The 26288-nt window shown below is 54.8% G+C and overlaps 1 protein-coding gene and 1 long non-coding RNA gene across 7 annotated transcripts; one reads left to right on the top strand and one right to left on the bottom strand.

Annotated features, from left to right (window-relative positions):
* Nucleotides 1-295: 295 nt before the first annotated feature.
* On the bottom strand, nucleotides 296-15554 carry LOC121109251. The gene is made up of 3 exons (XR_005844618.2): nucleotides 15397-15554; nucleotides 6361-8446; nucleotides 296-378 (listed from the first exon to the last, which is right to left on the bottom strand). It is a non-coding gene; the product is annotated as an uncharacterized LOC121109251 (long non-coding RNA).
* P2RY2 (purinergic receptor P2Y2) lies at nucleotides 12657-23656 on the top strand. Of its 6 annotated transcripts, none has more exons than XM_025146950.2 (2): nucleotides 12657-12946; nucleotides 19877-23656. In XM_025146950.2, the coding sequence occupies exons 1-2, from the start codon at nucleotides 12672-12674 to the stop codon at nucleotides 20955-20957; spliced, it is 1356 nt and encodes a 451-aa protein (XP_025002718.2). In that variant the 5' UTR covers nucleotides 12657-12671; the 3' UTR covers nucleotides 20958-23656. The 6 variants fall into 6 exon arrangements, with proteins under 6 accessions (XP_025002718.2, XP_004939056.3, XP_004939055.3 ...); XM_004938999.5 differs by lacking the exon at nucleotides 12657-12946 and adding an exon at nucleotides 15104-15163; XM_004938998.5 differs by lacking the exon at nucleotides 12657-12946 and adding an exon at nucleotides 15114-15211.
* Nucleotides 23657-26288: the final 2632 nt, after the last annotated feature.

The raw sequence follows: 26288 nt of genomic DNA, 5'->3' as shown, positions 1-26288 counted from the left end.
AGAAGAAGCTTGGAGCTGGGAAGAATAGAAAGGACAGTAAGGTGTGAGATGAGTTATACAGATATGGGAGGAACGCTAGATCTGCAGGTCGTGGAGGTGTGGATTGCTCCCCATTGCCTGCTGTGGCCATGGGAAGAGACAGAAAGGATGCCTCCAGCTCACAGATACCCACTCTTTGTAGCAGTGGCAAAACCCACCTTGCAGCAACACTAACCCCTCCTCTAAAGCAGTCTTTCCAAGACACATACCATCACCCCAACCCAAACCCAGAGGGAATAACCTCCTTATTACCTGCACCAGATGACTTCTGCATGTTGATCGCCTGTGCTTGATCTGCTGGGCTGGGCTTTGCAGGAGCACACAGACGCAGGGCTGCCCCTTCACCGTCATAGAATGATAGAATCACAGAATGGCTTGGGTTGGAAGGGACCTCAAGGATCATGAAGCTCCAACCCCCCCACCACACACAGGGCCACCAACCTCCACATTTCAGACCAGCCCAGGCTGCCCAGGGCCCCATCCAACCTGGCCTTCAACACCTCCACGGATGGACGGGGCATCCACAGCCCCTCTGGGCAGCTGTTCCAGCACCTCACCACTCTTAGTAAAGAACACCCTTGCATGGGCTGAGCTCTCCTGCCAGCACTTCTCCTGCCCATTTGTGCGTCACCGCTGCTCTCCCCCGTTAATGTGTAACTTGAAGCTCCCCCGGGCACATTTCTGCCATTGCAGCATTATCTGTTCCCTGACGGCTGCATCCCTGCTTGCTTGGAGCATTGGTATTTTTATCTGTGGGTGTTGCATGAAAGGCACGGGCTGGGGAGGGCTGGGGAAGGGTCTCCTGGATCCCCAAGGCTACCAAGGGAAAGTCCTTTGTGGACAGAAGGTGAACAACCACCTGGGGAGAACTTCTCCATAGAAGTGTCTTAGGGCAGTTTTGGAGACCAGGAGCTCAACAGGGCTGAAAGTCTTGTGGAGGTGGGAAAAGCTCCAGGGTGAAGGGCGTCCCTGGCTGTGCAAGGCCGTACCAACCCACAGCCACCTGGGCTGTGTAAGGCCCTTTCAACCCCAAACCATTCAGCTTGGAAGCCCAGGCTGTGGTTCAGCCATGGATCCGGATGGAGCCTCAGATTCTTTAAGGACCTGTTTCCATGGAGAACAGCAACTTCTCCAAACCAAATATGGCCAGTTTTCTGCCAACGCTGTGGCCACAAGCCCAATATCCCCTTCTCATTTTCCTCGTGCTTTGCACACTGCTATCATCCCAACCACTGAAGTGAAGGTTGGATCAGGAGAATTTCTTCCTTATACATTTTTCTACCACTTTCAACCACAGAACCTCCACGGTGCAAGTCAGCGACTTTCACATCCTTTTCTCTCTCACATCTTGGAGATGTCACTATCTGCTTCCTTCTCCTCTGTTTCAGTCTTCCCCATGAGGAGGATAAGACCTCATCACTAAATACTACATTGAGAGTCATATAAATGAAGAAACACTGAGGTTTTTCTTTCTTTGATGAGAAGAAGTACAAACCAAAAGCTTCCCTACAGGGAGGAATCCCATCGCAGTTGGTTCTTCCAAGTAAAAACCCAAGTTAAAACGCAGTATATGCAAGAAAACAGATGTGAATCTCCTAAAAAACCTCCATGTCATTGATGGGATCCTGCTCCAAAATGGGCCACTTTGAAGGGGCAGGAGGAGACATGAAGAGATGGATGGGTGTCCATCCCTGTGTGGTGATGATTTTGGGAGTACCCATCCGTGTTTGGGTGGAGGCCTTGGATGTGCCTATCCCTGTACAGAAGGAGACCTTGGAGGTGCCAATCCATGTATGTTGGAGACTCTGGATGAGTCCATCCCTGTGTGGTGGAGATTCTGTGGATGCCCATCTATGCATGTTGAAAACCTTGGGTGTTCCTGACTCTGTGTGGGTGAAGATCTTGAAGGTCCCTACTCACATGTGGGTGGAGGACTCGGGAGTGCCCACCCTCTACAAAGACCAGGAAGGAAGTGAAACTGGATGTGAAGCTGACAGGATGGCATAAGTCAAACCCAGCATTTCATCCCATCGTGCATAGGAGCCCCACACCCTCCTGCAAGGTGGTGGATGCTGGGGGCCCAGGCTTAGTGCTGAGCCTTGGTATGTGAGAGCAGAACAGAAGCTTCCTCTGCAAACAACAAGGGGAAGTGGAAGCAATGTGTTGATCTTAGGGCCAGGCTTTGGAACATGTCAGGAGAAGGAAACCCATATAGAAAAGCCACACCGGGGCTGTGTGAAATAAAATAACCACGATGGCTTTGGGTATTTCTATGGTGGAGCAGAGCATGCACTGAGTGAAGAGACTGGGGCTGCAACGATACGATCTAATAGAACCATGGAATCCTTCAGGTTGGAAAAGACCTCTAAGATCATCGAGTCCAGCTGTTCAGCTGCCACCCATACTGCCCACAAATCACCACAGCTGCAGTATTTTTCACAGTACTGACTTCCAAATGTGAAAATACAGACACAGCAGTGGGAGCTCAGCCTTTCCCATGAGCACGGCCCTGTTGCTGCTTCTTGCCCAGACTTCAGAAAGTGACAATAAAACTACTGCGGACGCATCGCGCTGCTGGGAGTGGTGGTAGATTCCAGCTCAGGTTGGGACGTGGCAGAGAGCCCTGCCGTGTGGGAAGGTCCTGAGTGGCCTCACACCCTTCAATCTGCCAGCTCCAGGCTGTGGGCAGTACCTGAGAAATCTGTTGGTGGTCATAGCACAGGAATAGCCTCTGTGGTCATGCAAGCTGAGATGAAACTGTAGGTGGAGAGCATCTCCATGCCCTGGGTGAGATGCAGTTGCAAGCCAGTATGAGGGAGAAAATGCCACCTGGGCATGAATGCCACCCCTGCCAGGACATGGGAGTGATTTCCATCTCTCCAACATCTCCTCTCCTGTTGCAAAAGATGTTGTCTGGAAGTCCTCTTCGCCAATTTCCTTCTGATCTTACTGACCCCTAAATGTGACCGTTTGCCTTTTCCATGTTTTTGTCAGCCCTCCCCTTGTCCCACTCATCCCCATGGGTCCACACGCCCATCACTGTCCCTTTGTGGACGCCCAAGTACAGCCTGGGCATGGGAACCTTGAATATGTCACTGAACTCTGGTGGCACAGGAACATGGCCTAGATGTTGTCCTCTATGAGCAGGACTAAATCTATCCATACGGTTGCCACAGTATCTTGACACAATGTCCATAGGGGATTGGATTTGAGCTAGAAGGCCTCTGTGTGTGTCTATAGGCATGGTCAAGGCTAGGGAAATTGGGAAAGGGCAATCCTAACATGCTATGGGACAGTGGGCATCCCCTACCCAAGTAATGCATTGATGTGGGATCTCTGAAAAACTCAGAAAGCGGGGAGAACTACCTAACCCTGACCCCGAACCTAACCCCAACTCCAACCCCAAGCCTAACCCTAAACCTGACCACAACTCTAACCCTGATGCTAACCCCAATGCCAACACCAGCCCTAACTCCAACCATAACCTTCACCCTAACCCCAAGCCTAACCCTAACCATAACCCTAACTCCAACCTTAAGCCTAAACCCAACCCCAAATCTAATCCTAACCATAATCATAACCATAACCATAACCATAACCATAACCATAACCATAACCATAACCATGACCATGACCCTAACCCTGATCCTAACTCCAACCCTAACCCTAACCCAAACCCTGACCCAGATCCTAACCCTTGTGTAAACCCCCAGAGATTTTCACTCTCTCCTGCCTGCTGATGATCCACAGTGTATTATTTGGGAAGGAAATCTGACAGCAGGGAAGAGAGGGGAGGCAAAGAGTTAACCCCACGTCGGGCTGCAGACGCAATGTCCCACCATGACAGCACTTCTGAGGCCTCCTTGTGCACGCTCCACGGAGGGCTGGAGGACCAAGGCACTCTCAAGCTCTCCTTTAACAACACCTGTAACTCTTTACCACCTGCATGGTGGGATGGATCGTGCCTTAGGAACAGCACCAGGTTGGGGAGGGCAGGCCACGTGCTGCAGACAAGGCTGCTGGAGAATCTGGGTTCAGCAAGGACAAGTGGAACTGGTCAGGTTGGAGCAGCCAGCTGGAAAGAGGCTCAGAAGGTGAGGAGTGGTGGTGCAAGCCGTCCTCAGGTCAATGGGGTGTGTTTGCAGCACTGAAAGCCAACGATGCTTTGAGTGATGTTAGTGGGGGGCAGCTCATATCGCCAGGCTTTGACTCTTGCCCTTTGCTTGGTGATGGTGAGGTCCCATCTAGGCACTGGGTCCAGTTTGGGGCTTTCCAGTAGCAGATCAAGGGGAGTGAGTCCAGCAGGGTCACCAGGATGGAGATGGGGACACACAGGGAGGGGTGGAGAGCTCAGTGTGCAGCTGCAAAGGGGGATTTTAGTATGGAGTCCTTTCTGGGATGGCACTGGGTAGATGGAGGTGGGCTGTTCTTGGAGGTCCCAGTGCTGGGGCATGAAACAGCATCACAAATTGGGAACATGGACATTTCCATTAAATACTTGGAGAAAAAAATATGTCTCCATAAGGGTGGACAAAGCCCGGAGACAGGGATAAGTCTCCCACTTTGGAGACGTCCAAGCCTACCCTGGGCCCAGTTGGCCCCAATGGAGTGGCACCCATCCATCCCATGGGGCTTCATCAGTACTTGGCGGAGTGGGGCACTGCGTGGCTGTCACCAGCAGCTCCGTCCTCCGTGCAGAGCCAAAGCAGAGCCAACAAAAGGTAATGTTGAGGAAAATGATTCCCTGGTCATCGTAAACAATGGGGAAACATTGTGGGAATGTAATTAGCTAATGCAATTAATATCTCTGCTTCGTCCACCCAGCGGGGTTTTGGTTCAGGCTCTTGAGGAGGTTTGCAGTTGTGATATTTCCACCATATTCACCTTTACCAGATAGGAAAACTGAGTCATGGGCTTTCCCACACTCCTATTCCTTCATCCCTATCACACTGCCCACCTGGATTTGGAGTTATTTTGGCAGCTGAATTTCAGGGCAGACTCCTTGGAAGCTCTTAAGCCACAGCCCTATAAATGACTCCATCCCACCTCTCCAGGGAGACCATCTCACCATGGCAGATGACCTCAGACCCCTCATTCCAGAGTTGTGGGTACAAGTGGATGCTGCCCCATGTGGGGCTGTGTTGGGCTGGTTAGCACGAGCACTGAGCCCTGCCTAGTGGTGTCCATCAGCTTTTCCCTCTGCTCTGACTGGTTCCCATCACCCCACGGCCACAGTGGGACAGAGAACACAGACCCACAGTGGTGCATAGGACCACCATGGTGCTGGGGGTCCCCAGCCACGCTGCTGGGCTCGGTAGACATGGGAAGAAGCGTGGCGTTGTGTTCCAAAATAGCTGCTTCATTACGTAGGAGAGGTCACTGGAGAGCCAACCCAGAGGACTCCCCAAGAGAGGGAGGGGTTCCTCCTGCTGCAGGAAGACGAGTGACTCACTCCTATGGAAACTGGAGGGACGAGGGAGAATATCCCTCTCCCTGGTGGCAACCTATCTGTGGATAAATCTCCATCCATTTCCCTCGCACATGCCCACTCTTCAGAATTTCTATTCCTGGGTTTTTTTCTTATCAGATGGTCTTTATTTATTCCAAAATAAAGGCTCTTGGTCCTTGCTGAGGCTCCGAGCACATCCCAATGCTTTGCCAAGGCCACCCCACAGCTGACGCACTGAAAGGGAGAACCCAGCCAGTCCCCACGCCTGGAAACACCAGGAAACACCTGCAGGCACTTGGCTGAGGGAAAGGGCTTCCTCATGGTGCTTTCTAACCAGGAGGAGGTAGGTTCTGATGTACGGTTTCCATGTGAGCTCCCAGCTCTATGGTGGTGGTGGGTTCAGGTCCCAACTGCCCAAGCTGTGCTCAGCCTGCTTAATGCATGAGCCCCATTGGGAGCAAAACCATCACCTACTTTCCATGGGGAACCTCGTGTGTAATTCATCTCCATTGCAAACTCAGGGCCTTCCCCTTGACTTGAAACAGGCTGGGGACCTTCTGCTTGTGACTCAGCTTCTCCTTCCCAAAAAGACCTGCCCTGGTTGCTACAGGGGAGATCATACATGAGGCCCCGTGTTGTGAGCCAAAGGGCCCTTTGGTCACTGGATGGCTAAGCTCAAATTGCATAAAGCACCAAACAGTCATGCACAGGGCAGAGACTGCAGGGAAGAAGCAATGTTAAACACCAGGACCAGCCGGGCAGGAGGCAGTGGGATCTCCACGTGGACCTCTAACACAAAACACAATGCCTTCCTAACAGAGATCGGTCCGAGCAGTTGGTTTCATGAAGGGTGGAGGGGAGACCCTCATTACCTGTAGGTCTGGGCTGCTCCATCGCTGACATGGCTTTGCACCTTCACTCTGACCCCGGTCTGTGGGGATCCGCTGAGCAGAAGATGCTGGGATAATTCAGGTTGGAAGGAACCACAGGAGACCCCAACTCCACCATCCTACTCACAGCATGGGCAGCGCTGGGCTCAGACCAGGTTGAGTGGGGCTTTCTCCTCTTTGCGTGGGTCTTGGAAACCTCCAACGACAGATATTGCTCATGGTGGAAAGCTTTTCCCTTATCTCCAGCCTGAAGTAGCAGTGGCAGTGCAACGTCAAGCATCACCCAACCCTTGGCCTTCAGGGGATGAAGGAGCACCGCCATCTCCTGGGAAAGCCCCAGTGGCAGCAGGTGGCTCTGGGGACACAGGGAAGGAGCCCTTCTGGGTTAACACATCCCCAGCTGCTGCTTGCACATCTGGAGGCCTCAGGTTTGCTCCTCCAGCCAACCTGGCAAAACGGTGCTGCTGTAAAGGTTTGTATGCCTTTGCTACAGGTCCTGCACTCCTCCCTCTACCCGTGTCCCATGAGCTATACGCTGCCAGACTCCCTTTCCTTTGGGATGCTGAGTTCATTCCTCTTCTCCTTCCCTCCCTCCTTGCCTACACGCATCCTTAACCACGATTTATGTTTCCCTTATGTGATGTCCTGACCAATACCCACTCCATTAAGCACTCAATTGCTCCCCACTCGTATTTAGCTTGGAAGCACTCTCCTTTGATTTCAAGACTTGTTTGGGGAGAAAAAAAAACAGAAAACAAGCACAAGACCGACTGTACCCGTCGGTTAAACAAACCATTGCCTCCAAACTTGTTTTTTGCCAATCTGGACTTTCCAGTGTTGTTCGAGGGTGAGAGGCGGATCTACAAGGAAACAACCGCGTGACCGGGGAGGAATGGAGGTGTGCTCAGCTGATAGTCAGAGAGCTGAGGGCATTGGAGGTGCTGGTTCTGAGCCTGCTCCCACCCAGGGCACCGCCAGCCCTGTGTGTGCTCACCCAGCACCTCAATGCACTGCATCCGTGTTGGCCCCATCCATGGTCCTAAGCCCAGAATCCAGGCTGGGACGCTCCGGATTCATCCCTGGAACGTGACCTTTGCAAGAGGGGAGGGGTGAGAGTGTTATTTTAGCTGCGGTGGCAAAGATCCAAGAAAGAAAAGCCAGCCAGGCTCGAGATAAGAATATTGGCCCTCTGACAAGGACACGGGCTGAGAGCGAGCCTTCGGGCCAGCCTCAGCTCTGGGGAGTGCTGCTGGTGGGTGCAGGAAAATGGGGGTCAGGAAAACCATGCTGAGGGAGCACAGAGCCGTCACACAGCCCGTGTTTCCCCCCATCCCCAGTAAATCAGGGTGGGTTGGGTTTCCAGCTCCCGGAGTGCTCTGATCCCATCCCAGCCACAGAGCTCTGCGTTCTGCACGTCGGCGTCACCTCTCAAGTTGGGTTTGATTGATGTTAAACGGGAAATCACCTTCCATAGGGTTCTATCATAGAATCATACGATGGCCTGGGTTGGAAGGGACCTCAAGGATCACGAAGCTCCAACCCCCCCACCACACACAGGGCCACCAACCTCCACATTCAATACCAGCCCAGGCTGCCCAGGGCCCCATCCAACCTGGCCTTCAACACCTCCACGGATGGACGGGGCATCCACAGCCTCTCTGGGCAGCTGTTCCAGCACCTCCCCACTCTCAGAGTAAAGAACATATCAAGCTCTTTCTACCAAGAATTCTATGACTCTTGATTCTTAACTCTATGATTCTTAATTCTTGATTCTATCAAGAATTGGGGGCGGCCCTCCTGTGGCTCTGATTCAAATGGGGTTTGCCTCCATGGGGAAGCCGCTATGGGGATGATGTGTGTGCAGAAGGTGGCCATGAACCCACTCTTGTCTGAAGGGCAGGAAGCAGGATGGGTCCTTGAGGCTGGGGAGTCCCTCATCAAGTCAGGGCACTCTCAGCTTGGAGTCTGAAGTTTGGCTTGGTGAGCTCCTTCCACCCATGGGAAACCTTGATTTAGATGAACATCTCCTCGGCCAAGCTGGGCAAGTAGCCTCCTCCAACACCTGGAGCTGCATGCAGAGAGTAATGAGAATCATTCAGGTTGGAAAAGACATCTGAGGTCCCCACGTCCAATCCCAACCCACCCCACCGTGCCCACTGCCCACGTCCCTCAGTGCCACATCCCTGCATCTCTGGGACGCCTCCAGGGATGGTGATCCCACTCCCTGGCCAGGCCTTCTGGCTCTCTCCGGTGTCTGTGTGTCCCTCTGCCCATCCAGCCCTGTGCCCTGGGTCATCTCAGCATGAATATCCCCAAGGACACACGGGTTATTTTGGAGCAGGAGAGGAAGGAAGTCCATTCAAAAGCCCTGTATTGAGAGCAGCTGGGTTTTTTATGGGAACAAAGGGATTCCAGGGCGGGACCTGCGCTGTGCATGCATCCCCTCATGGTGAGCTGAGGGGTGCAGACCCCCGCAGCCTGGGCTCACGTGTGTCCCTCCATGCTGCTGTCAGGGCCCTGTGCCCTTCTCAGGTTCTGCAGATGGAGAAATGAGCCCTTTGGGAGGCAGCTTCTCCTCGGGCACTGCTTTGGGCACAGACCACAGAGTGTACAGTCACTGCTGCTGTTTTTAGAAGGGCTCAGTTTCAGAGCACATGCTCTATGCCTCTCTTATCCCTCCCAGAGCTGCCAGGATCCGTGCAAAACCCCTTCCAGCAGCATCACTGTTTCCAGGGCAGCAGCTCTCCCCCCAGAGCCCTCTTCCACCCTTCCACTCAAAGCCCCTGAAAACCAACCTTCAGGTAAGACCCCACTGCTGCTGCAGCGTGTTTTCAATTTGATTTTCAACCCTCAGCCTTACTGACCATTTTCCAGGCAGCCCGCAGCACACGTAGGCCACACCAACGTTTTAATTTTAACACCCCTGCCCCAACAGGCTGCTTATTTAACCGTTTTACAAAGCAAAGCTGCCAGCCACAAAGGCATCCTTGTGCTTCTGCTCCACCTGGGAGGCCGTGGCAGCCCCAGGTCCACTGCAAGCATCTCCCTGCGGGAAGGGGATGCTCCTGCAGTTTGCTAGTGCCATGCAGAAAGCTGGCAGCTGGGAGGTGGGGAGGAACAGCAAGCAGTTCAGTGCTTAGATAGGTTTATGCTGCACGAAGAGAGGAGGGAGCCCTTGGTTTCCTGCATGACCAGTGGCCAGGGGGGTCCGCAGGAGCCCTCATGGCACCCCAGCTCTGTCCTCATCTCTGTCCCCATGCCCCCTCCTGAAGTCCCTTAGGTGGTAAAAGAAGATGGCTGAGACACCACACATCTTGAGTGGGCAGGAAACCAAAACCCCATCTTCTGCTGAAGGGTAAAAATAGATATCCAGGTGAGAAAAGTCCCAATTCTGTGCTGCGGTGGTGTGGGAAAGGTTGAGTCCCTCTGCATCCTGCACACAGGGCCCAGAGGGACTGCCTTGTGGTGCTTTTCCAGCCCCAAATCCCACCCCCAGACCCTTTTTCTCACATTAGTGCCACTTCTCTGCTGGGCTGGACACTGGGGAAGTCCCCCTGCATGTTGCCAGTGGGTACCGATCTCAACCCATGCACAGCCCATTGGGGTTCACCACCATGGCTGATGTTCTGTTGTCCAACTGGATTGTCCCTCCATGCCCCTGTGAGGAGCTGTAGGGTTGCCATGAGAGAGCTGTAGGGTTGCCACGATGGAGCTGTAGGGCTTCCATGAGGAGCTGTAGGGTTGCCACAATGAAGCTGTAGGGTTGCCACAAGGGGCTGTAGGACTACCATGAGGGAGCTGTAGGGTTGCCATGAGAGAGCAGTAGGGTTGCCATGAGGAACTATAAGGGAGCTCTAGGGTTGCCATGATGGAGCTGTAGGGTTGCCATGTGGATCTGTAGGGTTGCCATGATGGAGCTGTAGAGCCACTAGGAGCTATAGGGTTGCCACGAGGAGCTGTAGGACTACCATGAGGGAGCAGTAGGGTTGGCATGAGGGAGCTATAGTGTTGCCATGGAGAACTGTAGGGTTGCCACGGGGAGCTATAGGACCACCATAAGGGAGCTGTAGGGTTGTCATGAGGGAGCAGTAGGATTGCCATGAAGAGCTATAGGGTTGCCATGAAGAGTTTTAGGGTTGCCATGAAGAGCTGTAGGGTTGCCATGAGGAACCATAAGGGAGCTGTAGGGTTGCCGTGATGGAGTTGTAGGGTTATCATGAAGAGCTGTAGGGTTGCCACGAGGAACTGTAGGGCCACCATGATGGAGCTGTAGGGCCATGAGGAGCAGTGAGGCCATGAGGATCTGTAGGACCACGAGGAGCTGCAATGCTGCCATGAGGCCCCTCCTCATCCTCTGCTCTGGGCCAAACAACCCAAGGGCCCTCAGCCCCTCCTCACACATTTGCCCCTCCAGCCCCTTCCCCATCTCCGTATCCCCTCTATGATCTCCCTGCACCCATGGAGACGCTCTGAGTTGGGCACAGACAACAGCAGCCGTGATGGTGACGCTGCCCTCCAGCCTTCCTGTTCCTCCTGTTCCTGTAACCCCGCACACAACTGCATTCCTCCCTGCTGGACAGCATGGAAATGTTTTGAGAGCGTCTTAGAAACCCGTGTTACTGCCAAAGCAGAGAAAAATGGAGACATTAAGAGAAATGTGGGGCTGAGGGCCAGCTCCTCTCTAATGAGCAGAGCTGCTCAGCTCAGACGTGCAGTTGCAGCTGTGCAAATCATTCGGTTCTCTGTAGCTGGATTTGTAACATCTGCCTCCGTTTGGCTCACGTAAGCTGCTTTGGAGGCTCTGGAAATGGATAAGGGGGGTTTTTAGGGGTGGTTGGATCCTCTCTGTCCGGTCTGGGCAAGGGGTGGCCATCCCCTGCCACTGCTCTTGCACAAAAAGGGTGGAGATGAGCAGGGGGGGCTAGAGGGGCCACGGAGCCTGGGGACGTAGAATCCCAGAATCATGTAGGTTGGAGAAGACCTCCAAAGTCCCCAAGGCCATCCTCAGCACACCCCACCATGCCCACTGTCCACCTCCCTCAGTGCCACATCCCCACTGCTGTGGATCACCCCCAGGGATGGTGACCCCCCTACACTCCCTGGGCAGCTGTGCCACTGCATCACCACTCCTTCAGAGAACAAATTTCCCTAATATCCAACCTGACCTCCCCTGGTGCAACGTGAGGCCATTGCTTCTCATCCTATTGCTGTTACCTGGGGGCAGAGGCTGACCCCCACCTCACCACAACCTCCTGTCAGGTCATTGGAGAGAGCCATGAGGTCTCAAAAGGTGACAACCCTCCTCTTATCTCCTCTGCACCCAAATGAGTGAAAAAGTGGGAAGAGACCAAAGCAGTGGAAGGGAAGGCAATGGGCAACAAAGCTGGGAAAGCTCTCTCGATGAACACTGAATGGGTTTCATCCAGACCCAAAAAAGGCACCACTCTGCTGGCTGGATTTTACACCACCTCCTCTTGGTCACTGACCAAGCTGCTGAGCTGACCTTACATCCAGCCGTGTCCATAACAAACAGCTCAGCATGAGAAAGTGCCTCGTGCCTGGAGCTTCCTGGCTTTGTCTCATACAATCAGGGAAGCAGAGAACCTCAGGATGGAAGAGCTGCCCATGCCCAGAGCTGGGAGCAGCAATGCCCATAGGCCAAAGCTGGGATGTCTCTGGCCATGGTGCTCCAATCCCTTTGGAAGGAGAGATGCTGAGGGCTTTGGAGGCTGATGCTGGGATGGCACCGTCATTATGCAGGGTTGGGAGCAACGGAGTGGAGCACAACATCCACATCCACATCATCTACATCCACATCCAGACCCACATCCAGACCCACATCCACATCCACCACCATGCACTGTTGGGCGCTGACAGCTCTCTCTGCCTGTGGGTGCTGTCAGAGCTGTGAAGTTATCTCAGAGCCAAACCAGGCTGGATTCATTAAACCCCATAGAGCCAGGCTTAACACAGCAGGGCACATCGCTGCCCTTCCTGAGCTCACTGCTGTCCCAGCAGGACAAATCCACCCTCCGAAGGCTCACCCAGGGGTTCTGCTCCAGCATCTCCCCCCACCCCCCCCCCCAAACACCAGGCCTGGCCTTCCTCCCTTATCAGGCCCAAATAGCTGTGCCGTGATGCATTGTTTTCCCTCCTCAAACAAATGACATCAGAAGAAGGAAACAGGCTCTGTTTTTTTGGCACGGGGGGCCGGCAGCGGTTGCTCTGCGCCAAATGCTCATATCCTCATAATGCCTCCGCAGCAGCCGCCACTTTCAGCCTCTAAATAATAGATGGCATCAGCTCGTTTCCCCCTTTCTGCCTGCTTTACCGTCATCCCGGCCTCCTCCAGGCAGGGTGCCTGCAGATCTGGGGGGCCCACGCAGGAGTGGACTCAGGTGCAGGAGGAGGATCTGCCTTCCACCCATGGGCACGGATGGAGAACGCAGAGGGGAGCGCTGGGGCTCACTCTGTGCTCACAGCAGTGGAACACCGTGGGACCACCTGCACACATCTCAGTGTGTCCTTTTTCATGGCTTCACCAAATTTGGCCGAGCTTTTGCCCCAGGTGAGTGAGCTCCATGGGAAGGCAGAGCTGGACCAGGCCATGGTTTCACTTGGGCATTGGTGCTCTGCAGGGCACAAACCCAGTGCTGGTCCTCCAAAGCTTTCTGCAGGTTTTGTTGGGGGTTGTGTCGTGCCAGGACAGAGGCCAGAACATCTCCATAGCGGGGCTGGAGGACACAGATGATGTGATCCATCCAAATTCACCGCACCCAAAATCAACATTTCCCATTTAGGAGCCTTGAAGGAATTCTCTTCTACTCTACAGCCCGACTTGCCCGCAAGTTCCTGTAGACTCTCTGCTTCCCAGAGGGGTTTCAATGGGTCTGCAACCCTCTGTAGGACAGGACCTGTGTTTGGGATCTGCTTCTGAGAGCACCAGCATTGCTCAAATTAGAGCCCCAATGGCCTTGAAGTCCCACTGTCACATCACGTTCCCCATCCCTTTGCTTCCCATAGAGACACAGCTGGCTTGCAGCAGGGGCGTGCTGCACCAGCACCTGTTGGGGCACAGCTTGAGGGCATCTATCGTGGGATAGAGCCCCATACATGGGGGGCTGAGACAGCTGCCAGGCCCTGACTGCGTTCCTCCAGATGGTTTCAGGCCCTTTTCCCCCTCCAGGTCTGGTCTTGGGACTCCCTCACTCAATGGGGCTGCTCCATGCTAGCTCCAGTTCTAGGGCATCCTGGGATGCAAGGTGGGTCCCCAGGGCCATCCATGGTCCCATCCCATGGTGGGGCAGTGACAATGGCCCCAGACCTGATCTCATCCATGATCTCATCGCCAGAAAGGATCTGACCCCAGTCCTATCCGTGGTCTCAGCACAGGACTAAGAGAGGTTTCCAGCCCCAGTCCCAGCCTTGTTCCCATTCATGGTTCATTACAGAGGTGACAGAGTCCTGTTCCATCCTAACCACGGTTCCATCCATTGTCCCATCACTGGTCTTCTGGCCCCAGCCCTGGTCCTGTTCATAGTCCCATCATTCAGGTGCGGGTCCAGCTCAGGCCTCAGCATCAGTCCTTCCACCCACACTCCCAGCTCTGGTTCCATCCATGTTCCTATTATCCTGGAGGGGTTCAGTTCCAGTCCCATTCCCAATCCTATCCATGGCCCCATCATCATGAAAAGTGGTCTGAGTGGGACCACCAGTGGCCACAACAAGAAGTGGGGGGATCCTGGTCTGGTCCCAGCCCTGATCCCAGCTATGGTTCCATCATTAGAGTGGGGGTCCAGCTCTGGTCTTGGCCGTGGTGCTGGACCACTACTCCATCACTGGAGTAGCAACTGGGAGACAGCCTCAGCCCCAGTTCTATCACTGCAGGGATCAGGCCCCATCCAGGTCCCATCCATGGTCATATCACCATGTAGGGGGAGGTCCAGCTCCAACTCCAGTCCCAGCCTCAGCCCCATCTCATCACCACGGTCTCACCACCAAGTGGAGTTCCTGCCCTGGTCCCAGCCCCAGTCCCACCTATGATGCCATCATTGGAAAGGGATCCACCTCTCATCCCCCCTGTAACCCCATCACCAGAGCAATGCTTGGGAGTTGAGCCTGGTCCCAGCTCCAGCCCCACCTATGACCCCTGGGTGAGGGGGAGAGAGTTATGACTTTGGTCCCATCCACGGTCCCATCACTGGGGGAGGTCTATCCCCAGTTTCAGCCTCAATTCCCTCACTGAGGAGGTCCAACTCCTGTCCCATCCCCAACTTCATCCATGGTCCCATCACTGGGGGGGGTCTATTCCTAACCTCAGCCCTGGTCCTATCCATGGTCCTGTTGGTGGGAAGGCGGGTTCCGTTCCAACCCCAATCCCAGCCCCAGCCCTCGGTTCCAATCGAGAGATTCCAACCGAGGGGGTTCCAACCGAGGGGTTCCAACTCCCATCCCATTCAAACTTCCTTCAGCGGGGGACGGAATCTCAGCCCTGACCCTATCCACGGTCCCTTCGTTGGAGGAAGGAGGGGGGGGGGGGGGGGGGTCCACCTCCGGCCCCAGTCCCCTCCCAACCCCTCACGGGGGCGGCCTGGAGCCGCTCCCATCTCCGGTCCCGACCTCACCATCCCTACACCCGGGGCGGGGAAGCGGGCCCCGTTCCCGATCCCACCCTTAACCCCGGGGCGGGGGGGGGGGGCGGTGCAGCCCCAGGTCCGCCCCGTCCGTCCCCACGCGGCCGCCGGGAGCCGCGGTTCAGCCGCAGGCGGTGGGAGTGCAACGCGGGGTATGAGCGGAGCGCTGCGGGGGGAACGGCGCGGATCGGTCCGGCCCGGTGAGCGGGGACAGCCGGCACCGAGCCGGGGGAGGGGGACGCTCCCGTTGAGCACGAGAACTAAAAGTGCCTCCGAACCCCCCCCAAAGGGGACCCAAAGCAGCAGCGGGAGGGCTGCGCAGGGCGCGGTGCGGACGGCTCGGGGCTCCTCTGCTGTTTTCTGTCCCAACGCTTCCATTGCTCACCGCGTTAACCCGCTGGAACCTCTTTTAAGCTCCGTCGGCTCCGCTCCCCAGGGGGGTGATGGGGCTCTAATACGGGGATTCCCCGTCCGCAGCTATAGGGGTGCCCCTCTCTCCATCACCGCGGCTTTTCCTCCTCCGCGCTGCGTCCCGCCGTCCCCTCGCCTTATTTATGGAAGCCTTTTAATTCCTTTACGGCACCTCCGAAAATACCTCCGTGCCGCGGCGTTGGGAGCGGGGCAGTGGAGGGGGGGGCGGAGAGGGAAGCTTTGGGGGCGAAGCATTTCAGAGCTGTTTCTCCTTCGCTTTTCTTATCGCCTTTTCTTGCCAAACGCGTTCGGCGAGCCGCTGCCTTCCTATGCGAGACGGGGCGATGGCACCGCAGCCTTCCTCGGTTCCTCATTTACGCCCTTGTGAAGGGAGCTGTGACCTACGGCGCTCAGCCAGCGGGGTGCGGGGCGAGGGGGTAACCCAGCATTCACCCCTCCTTCACGCCGAGCATCCCCCGTTAGGGAGCGATGAGCTGCGAACCCTTTTTGCTGCTGTGTAGGAGGACGCGCTCACCGTGTTGGGGTTCGGCCCCGTTTTGGGCTGAGCCCAACAGCTGTGTCATCTCCCAACCCGATATCACGTCGGTAGAATCATAGAACACCCTGAGATAGAAGGGACCCATTGGGATCGTTGTGCTGGACTCGGTGGGCGATCCCTTCCGAGGGGAGCGTTTGGAGTGGCGACCAAAGGATTAAATATGGGCCGGGTGCTGTTTGCCTCCACCCAAAGGGCTGCTGTGCTGGCAGTGGGGCCAGCCCAACGAAGGCAGCTTGAATTATGTGTGAGCGCATGTTCTGCTGGGTGTAATGACTTGTTGCTCATTTGGCTCTGGTTAATTGGGGCTGTAATGCGCTGGGGATGCAGGTGGGAGGTGTTGGGGCCTCAAGAAGCAGAGGCTTAAGGGGGATAGATTCAGATTTGTGTGGATTCAGGGGGTTTGTTGGGGGGATTCCTTTTTGCAGGAGGTTGGGAAGGGATGGAGCAGGCGAAATGGAAGGGGGAATGCTTTTATACCGAGACAGGGGAGGTTTAGGTTGGATATGAGGAGGAAGTTTTTCCCCCAGAGGGTGGTGACGCACTGAACAGGTTGCCCAAGGAGGCTGTGGATGCCCCATCCCTGCAGGCATTCAAGGCCAGGCTGGATGTGGCTCTGGGCAGCCTGGGCTGCTGGTTGGCGACCCTGCACATAGCAGGGGGTTGGAACTGGATGAGCAGTGTGGTCCTTTTCAACCCAGGCCGTTCTATCATTCTATGAAATGCCGAGCCCAGCAGCACTGTGTGCACAGGAGGAGGAGGAGGAGGAAGCTCAGCCTCTATGGAGCCATCCTGGAGGGAAACAGAGCTGCTTGGAAAGGGCAGATGAAAAGCACACCGTTTTGTGAGGCTCTGATTTCAGTGTGCTCCCCTCTCCTGGCCAAGAGGGCTCAGTACCATCTGCTGTTTCCTTTGGGTTACGGAGGATTTTGACTGCGCTCCCAGAGGGCGGCAGGCAGTGCCGGGTTGTTCCCTTCCCGATGTCTCGAGCAGCTCCTGATCTGGCGCAGGGATTTTGATGAGTCGGTGGAATGCGTGCAATTAGGGCAGGGAAAACACCCACGCTGTCCTTGTGGCCTTTGCAAAGGAGCCGTCGGGAAATAATATGCAGTCAATGGAGCGTGGTTCTGTGCTCCGGTACAAATGGTGCTTGTGCCAGGGGAGGCACCAGCAGATGCAAAGGGCTCTGGCAATGAGTGAATCCCCATTAATTACCAGGGGTGGCCCATTCAACCCCAATGTGATGCATTCGCCGTGGCCACAGCTGGCTGGCTTTGGTGACTTGGGTATGGAATTTGATGGGAGGGCAATGGGAAGGCTGAGAAAGGGGCCTGGAATTGGGACTGGGTGGGTTGAGGAGTGGGTTGGAGGGGTGTGGTGGTCAGTAGCCCTGCCCACAGCATGGGGCTGGGACCTGGGGGTCCCTCCCAGCCCGAGCCATTCATGTCCAACCCAGCACTCCTGTGTGTCCCTTGGGTGCCCGTGACCTTGGCATGTGCCCTCCTCTGGTGACAGTCCCCTCCAGGGATGGGACTCAGTATCCCCTGCCCGGGTGGATCCTGGTACAGGAGCATTTGGGGATGTGGGCATCACGTGGCTGTGCCCTCAGGTGTCTGTGTGCCCATGCACGTGGCTGGCAGGATCACAGTGCCAACGTGCCACTGCGTTTCCGTGCGTGGATGGATCCAGACCAGCTCCGGGTGCCCAAACCTCAGCTCCATCCATGGCTGAAGCCGTGCTACAAAGAGAGCCAGCTGCTGCCAACAGGTTCATCGAGACCTGGCGATGCTCTCAGACATGAGGTCTGATTTTTGGGTGGTCTTGTGTGGAGCCAGGGGTTGGACTCCGTGATCCTTATGGTCCCTTCCAACTTGGAATATTCCGTGGTTCTAAGACCCCTGGATGGAGGAAGCCAGGCAGGGCGATGCCCTGAGCGCGCTGTGCGTGAGGACACCTGGAAAGCTGTGCAAGGTCAACTGCAAGAAGGTAATCGTCCTGCTGTGATCTCAGGAAGGACCAGGAGAGCTGTTGCAGCAGCTGCTCCTCCCCAAAACGTTGGGGTGGGTTTGCTTTTGGTCGTCACTGAAGGATTTTTCCTTCTCGGTTCCTTCAGTTCTTTCCATTGCCTTCTCCCTCCCATTGTCCCCCCCTGGGTTGGATGTGTGTCCCCTGCCACCCACTCACTGCGGATGCAATGGGGCTTTGGCACAGGGCTGGACAGCAGCCACGGCCCCGACGGACACGGTGGGTTCTGTCCAAGGGATTCCGGGCAAAAATTGAGGAGAAAAAAAAAAAAAGAAAAGAGAGAAAAAAAAGAAAGAAAGGCTTTTGCATTTGCAAAAAGGAAGCAAAGTCAGAGCGTGACTGCAAGGACAAGGCTGCCTTGTGAGCAGGGTTCTGTCTCTGGTTGCCAAGCCCAGAGCTCTGTTTGCTCATCTTCCTGAGGAAGGAGATGTGCAGATGGGCACATCCACGTTCACACAGGGGTCAGTCCCCTCCTCAGCTCACAGACGCCCTCCGATGCGTTGTTGGGATTTCTGGTTGGGGCTATGGGACCCTGCAGGGAGGTGGGAATAGGGCTGGGAGCTGGAAGATGGGATCTTCACAGTAAGGGCAATGAGGTGGTGGTGCCCCATCCCTGCAGACACTGAGGTCAGGGGATGGGGCTGTCAGCGCTGATGGAGCTGTGGGTGTCCCTGTGCACTGCGGGCAGTGGGACCCAATGGCCTTTAGGGGTCCCATCCAACTGCAGCAATTCTGATTGTGTGGTTCTTTGATCCTTCATGCTCAGATAAAGGACACCTTCACCCCCGTCTCTTTTCACCCAAATCCCACTCTCTGAGCTCCTGCTGTGGTTGCATCCCCCATGACCCCGTTTCCCTGTAACGGTGCAGCAGCACAGGGCTCAACCTATTGCTTCACCGCAGGTCAGCCTGGTTTTTCTGCTGGGAAATGAGGCAAATCCATTTTAATGTGATTCCAGGCTGACGAGCTGGCTGGGCGATCGTGTGTCGGCCGGGTCGTGGGCTGTCCCAGCATACAAAGGGGCCCTTGTCCCTCCTGGCACAGACAGTGCCAGACCCTGTGTGTCTGCAGACGCTCTTTCTAGTCCATTTTTCTCCTATCAGCTGCTCGTTCCCATGCGTAACCACTGTGGGTGGCTGTGCACAGAAAGGGGCATCTTTGCTGTTCTGCAGCCCAGGAGACAATTTCTGCTTGGCCCTGGTGAGAAGGGTGGCTTGGGGCATGACCTGGGATTTGTTCAAGGCAAGTCATAGACCCGTAGAATGGCTTGGATTGGGGAGGACCTTAAAGATCATCTGATTCCTACCTCCCTGCCGTTGATAATCATGGAATCCTAGAATGGCCTGGGTTGAAAAGGACCACAGTGCTCATCCAGTTCCAACCCCCTGCTATGTGCAGGGTCGCCAACCAGCAGCCCAGGCTGCCCAGAGCCACATCCAGCCTGGCCTTGAATGCCTGCAGGGATGGGGCATCCACAGCCTCCTTGGGCAACCTTGGTTACCCCTCTGTGCCCCAGATGCAAAATGAGGATAAATAAGACTCCTTTTACCTGCTCAACCCTAAGTCCTCCACACTCAGGACAGCTGCTCACATCAGTGCCCAACTATGAGGTCCCACGGGGATGCAGTGTGCTGGCACAAGTGCATGCCACCTCTCAATCACTGTCACCTGCACTGAGCTGGCACTGCTGGTCAGGCTGTGAGCCACACCTGTGGGCTATGTCTGTCCGTAGCCTTTGGATGGACGTTGGGTGGTTGATGGCAACGTCAGCGGGAGGAGTGTAAATATAGTGCTGCAGCACTGGGTTTTCCTTATCTAAGTCAACTCTTCCAGGGATTTCTCACCCTCTTACAGCCTCTTTCCTTCCCCCTAGGGTGATGGCGAACCTATCAACCCCTGCAGCCTGGACCAGAGTCACCCACAGCTCCTTTGTCGCAGACAATGCTGACAACAACACCTACAGGTGTGTGTTTGATGAGGACTTCAAGTACGTCCTGCTGCCCGTCTCCTACGGCATCGTGTGTGTGGTGGGGCTCTTCCTCAACCTGCTGGCCCTTTATGGCTTCATCTTTAGGATCAAGACCTGGAATGCCTCCACCACGTACATGTTCAACCTGGCCGTGTCCGACACGCTCTACGTGGTCTCCCTGCCCCTCCTGGTGTACTACTACGCCATGGGGGACAACTGGCCCTTCGGAGTGGGTTTGTGCAAGATAGTCCGCTTCTTGTTTTACACCAACCTCTACTGCAGCATCCTCTTCCTCCTCTGCATCAGCATCCATCGCTTCCTGGGCATCTGCTACCCGCTGAAGTCCCTGCAGTGGGGACACGTCCGCTACGCCCGCAGAGTGTCGGTCATCGTCTGGGTGGTGACCGTGGTTTGCCAACTGCCCGTTCTCTTCTTTGTCACCACCAGCATGAGACGTGGCACCATCACCTGCCACGACACGTCCAGCAAGGACCTCTTCGGCCAGTTTGTCATATACAGTTCGGTGATGATGGTGCTTCTCTTCTGCATCCCCTTCCTCGTCATCATCGTCTGCTACTGCCTCATGGCCCGCAGGCTGTTGCAGCCTACCCGGGGCATGTCCCGGCTCTCCCGATCCAAAAAGAAGTCAGTCAAGATGATAATCATTGTCCTGGTGGTCTTCAGCGTTTGCTTCCTTCCTTTCCATGTCACTCGTTCCTTGTACTACTCCTTCCGGAGCTGGGACTTGAGCTGTCAGACCCTCAATGCTATAAATTTAGCCTATAAGGTGACCCGGCCCCTAGCCAGCACCAACAGCTGCTTGGATCCCGTACTGTATTTCTTAGCAGGACAAAGATTTATGAAGCTCACGGGCAACAAAATCCCATGGAAGCTTCAAAATGAGATGGCAATGGGGACTGTGCCCAACGGACCCTTGGGAACCAGCAATGACACGGACACGACGTCCAAGGACGTGAAATCCTAGCTCTGCCCCTCACCATGTGGCAATGGAAGGGTTCATCCCACGTGTGATGGGAGGTGAGGATGCTTCAGGGCCAGAGGCCTTTGGTGTTTGCAGTGCCTTGGCTCCGATGAGTATTGCTGTTTGGAGCACGTATTTTCAGGGAGGTGCTGCCGTGGTGATAGGGGCAGGCACCGTCCCTTTGCCTCTTTCCCTGCCTGTTCATCAACATGTGGCCTCTCCCTGGCAGTCAGCCTGGGTGACCTTCCAGCGTGGTTGCAAAATCTGCTAAAATTCACACCCTGGATGCCTTAGACTGTTTTCTAATGAAGAAAACGCTACGTGCAAAAAATCCCATAGAGAAATCAGCCTGCTTTCCTCCAGCTTCCCTGGCACGTGAGGAGTGTGCGTTTATCAGAAGTCTTTCCATGCCTTGGCAAGGGAAGAAAGACTCTTGATTCACGGGGAGTGTCAGCTGTGGTTGTGATAAACAGGTTGATAAAAGGTCAAGTGCAAACAGTGCCCGCGGCGGGGACGGGACGCCCGCTGCTTTGCATCCCTGGGGAGATAATCCTGGAATCATGAAGGTTGGAAGAGCCCTCCGAGATCCTCAGGTCCAACCCCAGCCCACCCCACCACACCCCTCAGTGCCCCGTGTGCCCCTTTCCTGAGCCCCTCCAGGGATGGTGACCCACCACCTCACTGGGCAGCCTGTGCCGACGCATGGCCACTCTTTCAAAGACTTTTTTCCCTATTTTCCAACCTGAGCCCCCTCCCTGGTGCAGCATGAGGCCATCACCTCTCATCCTATCGCTGTTACCTGGGAGAAGAGATTGACCCCCACCTCGCCACCACCTCTAGTCAGATAATGCTCTCCCAACTCCAGCCCCTTTCTGAAGGATTCCCCGTTAAAAGGGGCGCTGGTGGGGGGCACTCCTCATCCCACTGGAATGTTCTGATACCAGCAAGTGGGTCCCCCATTTCTCCATTGAGGTCAACATCGCAGAGAGCCACTAGTGTTTCCCAACAGCAGCATTCACGTCTGAAAAGCTTGTAGGAACCAGTGGCTCTCCCTGTGCTGCTGCCTTTAATAGTCACCTCCAGCTCTGTGAAAGGGAGGGTGAGCTCTTTGTGCCTCATTTTTACTCTCTTGGTTCCAACAAAGCATCTCATGGTTCCAGCAAGGTGGTGAAGACCATTGCCCATTCCATTGGTTCAGTATTGATGCATCCTATCACTGTTCCCCATTGTTGCCCAGAGATGTGGTGGATGCTCCATCCCTGGGGACTTACAAGGCGAGGCTGGATCAGACCCTGGGCAACCTGATCTAGCTGTCCGTGTCTCTGTTCATTGCAGGGCAGTTGGACTGGATGGCCTTTAGAGGTCCCTTCCAGCTCTAAGGATTCTATGATTCTATGATTGTCCCACTTGGAGCCACTTGGCATATCCCATACTGACAGCGTGGGCCTCCATAGGGCAATATATGGCAGTGCTGACTCCGCTTTTAGAAGCCATGCCTGTAAACACGGTGCTGAGCTTAACCCCAGCCCTGTGGGGTGGATGTGGGCTTGCACCCCCACCGGTTCAAAGTCAGCTGGAGGAAGGAGCCACCAAACCCTCCACCAGAAGGTCTACGTGGCCCTCCTCTCCCATTGCTGGGTTAAGAACTGGAGAGCCCAGACACGCGGTTTCCTGGCCCAGCCCTGCCACGAGGATGCTGATTCCTCACCCCCAAAAATGAAAATTGCTCCTTCTGCAGAACTGGTTGAGTCCTATTTCATAAAAACGGCCCAGGCTCTATTTTAGGGTTAGACAAACACTTCTGGTCCCAGTTTAGGCTGATTCCTCAGACCTCTTAGTTTCTCCCATCCCTCCTGCCTGTGAAGTGGCTTGGTGGGGGCAAAGACGTGGAGATAAAGAAATAGCTGGGACATTCCTGTGGTCTCAGCTTGGTGGAACTGTGGTCCCATGGAGGGCTCCTGTCCTGACCCACAATATCACGGGCACAGAAGACAAAGGAGAGGACTGTCTCCATGCTGAGCACCATCAGGAAAGGAAAACAGAGCATTTGTAGGGTGAGTCATCTCATCCTGGAGAGGATTGTTAGAGGGGGTTGGGTTAACATAGGCGTTGCACCTTTTTCTCCCCGTGGAGCTTCATGGGAAGGGTTACAGGCAGTCACCGAGGTGAGACAAATAATAGAGTAGAATCATAGAATGATAGAATGGCCTGGGTTGCAAAGGACCACAGTGCTCATCCAGTTCCAACCCCCTGCTGTGTGCAGGGTCGCCAACCAGCAGCCCAGGCTGCCCAGAGCCACATCCATGAATCCAAGCGAAGCACTGGGTTGGTACGAGCCATTCTCTGGGCCAGGTCTTGCCTGCTCACCCACCGTTGCCCAAAAGCAGCGTGAGCACCGAGCTACGTGCTCTGAATAACTCAATAAACCGTGCTCCCAGCTCCCTCCTTTGCCCCAATCGGCACTCTCACCCTCACCACCACCACCGCTATTGGGGTCCCAATGGTTCTCCTCCAATGCGGATCAGGTGGAGAGCTGATGGAGAGGGCCCGATGGAAGTGTACATACAGGTTTTGTGTTTGTTTGTCGAAGCACTAACTTATAGACACGCATGAAGAAGTGGGTTTTGTGATAATAGCTGTACATTTTTATTTTTGTAACATGCAGACGTTTCTTAGAGTGAATAAATTTATTTCTATTGCGAGCGCTCTTCTGCCATCTCCTCCAGTGGGTACAGGGAAGAGGAAGGTACCACAGGTAGAGGCTGAATGTTGTAGATATGTTCTGTAGATACGTTTTGAGCTCCAGGTGCAGTCAGACCCAGGAGGGTGAGATCCAACCCACGTGCTCTGCAGTCGGTACCTCCAGCACTGAAGCTGTTGAGCCCGTGGAGGAGCACACAACTCTCGTCTGTACCACATCCATCCCCCCCCAGCCCTGGCAGGCAGCTTCTCTGAAGCTTCTCCTGTTGAAGATCGGAAGTTCTCAGGTTCATTTCTCCTCAACCACGCTCTTTCCGCTTCTCCCAGCAGCTCGTGGGGCCACCAACAGCTTGCGCTGGAGTGAAACCTCTTCTTCCTGTTTTCCTCCACAGAAACCAAGGGAGGGGGTTCCCAATGGCTGACCACAGTCCCCATGAGAAAAGTACCTCTTGTTTCTCCCTGCAGTTCATCCTCTGCTCTCTACCCAGCCTGGCGTTCGCTGTGCATTCGCGCTCGGGATGCATCCATCCCACCGGATGAATTAATTGCAGGCTGCGATCAGATCGCATTGAAATCTGCCTGGCAATAACCCGGGCAGCTCGAATCCCTTCGCCCTCATCCTCATTCCAATTTCTTCAGCCTCGAGATTAATTCTGCTCCTTTCCACAGTGCCTGGTCTTCTGGCAATATCGCAGTGACATCTGCAGGAATGGGATCCCGTGGAAAACGCTCTGCTTTTGGTTTTCTTTCCTTTGCAAAACTTCCCAGCCCTTGCAGTTGCTGAAGCAGCAAAACTCGAAAGCACACACCCGGAGGAAGAGATGCAAGAAACAGATCGATTATCCAGTGCAGAATCTATGCTCTAACATCCTGCTTGATTTCCAGCCCAGGTTTGGGACTCCCACCCCAAGGCGAAAGCCACGAGGATGGAGCACATGCCCAGCTTTCACTTGTGGGCTCTCCTGCGTCACACCCAAGCGTTTCATGCCCCGACTCCTCTGCAGCCAATGCCAGCACTGACTCATGTGAGTCACTCGAACCCAGGAAGGAGAGTTAAGCAAGAACAATGAGCTCTGATGGGGAGCGGGGAGGTTGTGGAGTTATTTCAGAGAAACAAAGAGAAACCAGAAAACCCACTTTTTCTAAGTGCCTCTTGGCTCTGGGAGCAGGAAGAGAAAGTCGAGAGCGCTGCTGGTCTCCTGCCAAGCCAACCCATCTGCCCCACAGCGTGGGTGGAGGCACGAGCTCCTTGCCTTTCTGCAGGCCGTCCCAGCATCCAGGCTCTTCCTTCTCTTCGTGTCCCTTCCAGTTGGCAGAGTCAGCCATATCATTACCGTAAGCCACTTGGTATGTCCACTCGTTTCTCAAGGAGCGAGCCCTGGCTTCATTTGCCCTCTAATTTTCCTCTTTGAGGCTGTATTTTTCTGAGGATCAAAGCTCCCTTCATCCCTTCACCTTTGCCTCCCTTCACCCCAAATCATTTCTGAACCCATTAGCCACGTTGTTGAACTCCAACCCCGAGCTGGAAGGGGCCCGTCATAGGATTATAGAATTGCTCAGGTTGGAAAAGACCTTCAGGATCATCAACTCCAACTGCAGCCATGATCACTGAGCCCAGCCCCCAGCCCCACACAGCACCCCCAAACCCCAGCCCTGTGGGTCAGAGCAGTGTCCCAGCACTCCATGAGCAATGACCAATGATGCCATGACCAGTGATGAGTGGGGAAAGGTGGTAGGTCCCAAAGTCAGTTGAAATATCTTTTTTTTTCCCCTTTTTGGGATGCAACAGTCTTTGGCTTCTCCGGATGGGGTAGGGTTGAGGCAGCACCAAAGGAGGATCCCTCAGCATTTGCTCTTCCTCCAAAATGGAGTGAGATGTCAGAGGGTTTTCGTGCTGAAGTATCCCACAGCTTTGAGAGCTGAAGGAAACAGTTTAAATAACGGAGACGAATGCAAATAAATAAATAACTGAATTAATAGAAAAGAAAATGGGAGAAAAAGAGAGGGAGGGAAGTTTGGGGCTCAAACATATGAATTCTCTGCAGCTTGGAGCCTCTATGATGTAGTAACCTGAAGGAAAGGAAAGGAAAGGAAAGGAAAGGAAAGGAAAGGAAAGGAAAGGAAAGGAAAGGAAAGGAAAGGAAAGGAAAGGAAAGGAAAGGAAAGGAAAGGAAAGGAAAGGAAAGGAAAGGAAAGGAAAGGAAAGGAAAGGAAAGGAAAGGAAAGGAAAGGAAAGGAAAGGAAAGGAAAGGAAAGGAGAGGAGAGGAGAGGAGAGGAGAGGAGAGGAGAGGAGAGGAGAGGAGAGGAGAGGAGAGGAGAGGAGAGGAGAGGAGAGGAGAGGAGAGGAGAGGAGAGGAGAGGAGAGGAGAGGAGAGGAGAGGAGAGGAGAGGAGAGGAGAGGAGAGGAGAGGAGAGGAGAGGAGAGGAGAGGAGAGGAGAGGAGAGGAGAGGAGAGGAGAGGAGAGGAGAGGAGAGGAGAGGAGAGGAGAGGAGAGGAGAGGAGAGGAGAGGAGAGGAGAGGGGAGGAGAGGAGAGCGGAGGAGAGGAGAGGGGAGGGGAGGAGAGGGGAGGGGAGGGGAGGGGAGGGGACGGGAGGGGAGGGGAGGGGAGGGGAGGGAAGGGAAGGGAAGGGA

Source organism: Gallus gallus, chromosome 1, assembly GCF_016699485.2.
Source record: "Gallus gallus isolate bGalGal1 chromosome 1, bGalGal1.mat.broiler.GRCg7b, whole genome shotgun sequence".
In the NCBI taxonomy this organism is placed as follows: domain Eukaryota; kingdom Metazoa; phylum Chordata; class Aves; order Galliformes; family Phasianidae; genus Gallus; species Gallus gallus.
This window is presented reverse-complemented; position numbering and strand designations above follow the sequence as displayed.

Bases quoted from the DNA above. Each gene is read 5' to 3' on its own strand.
- P2RY2 (XM_025146950.2), top strand. From the start codon at position 12,672: ATGGCATCAGCTCGTTTCCCCCTTTCTGCCTGCTTTACCGTCATCCCG. The intron at 12,947-19,876 runs GTGAGTGAGCTC...CCTTCCCCCTAG, and splicing joins TGGCCGAGCTTTTGCCCCAG to GGTGATGGCGAACCTATCAA.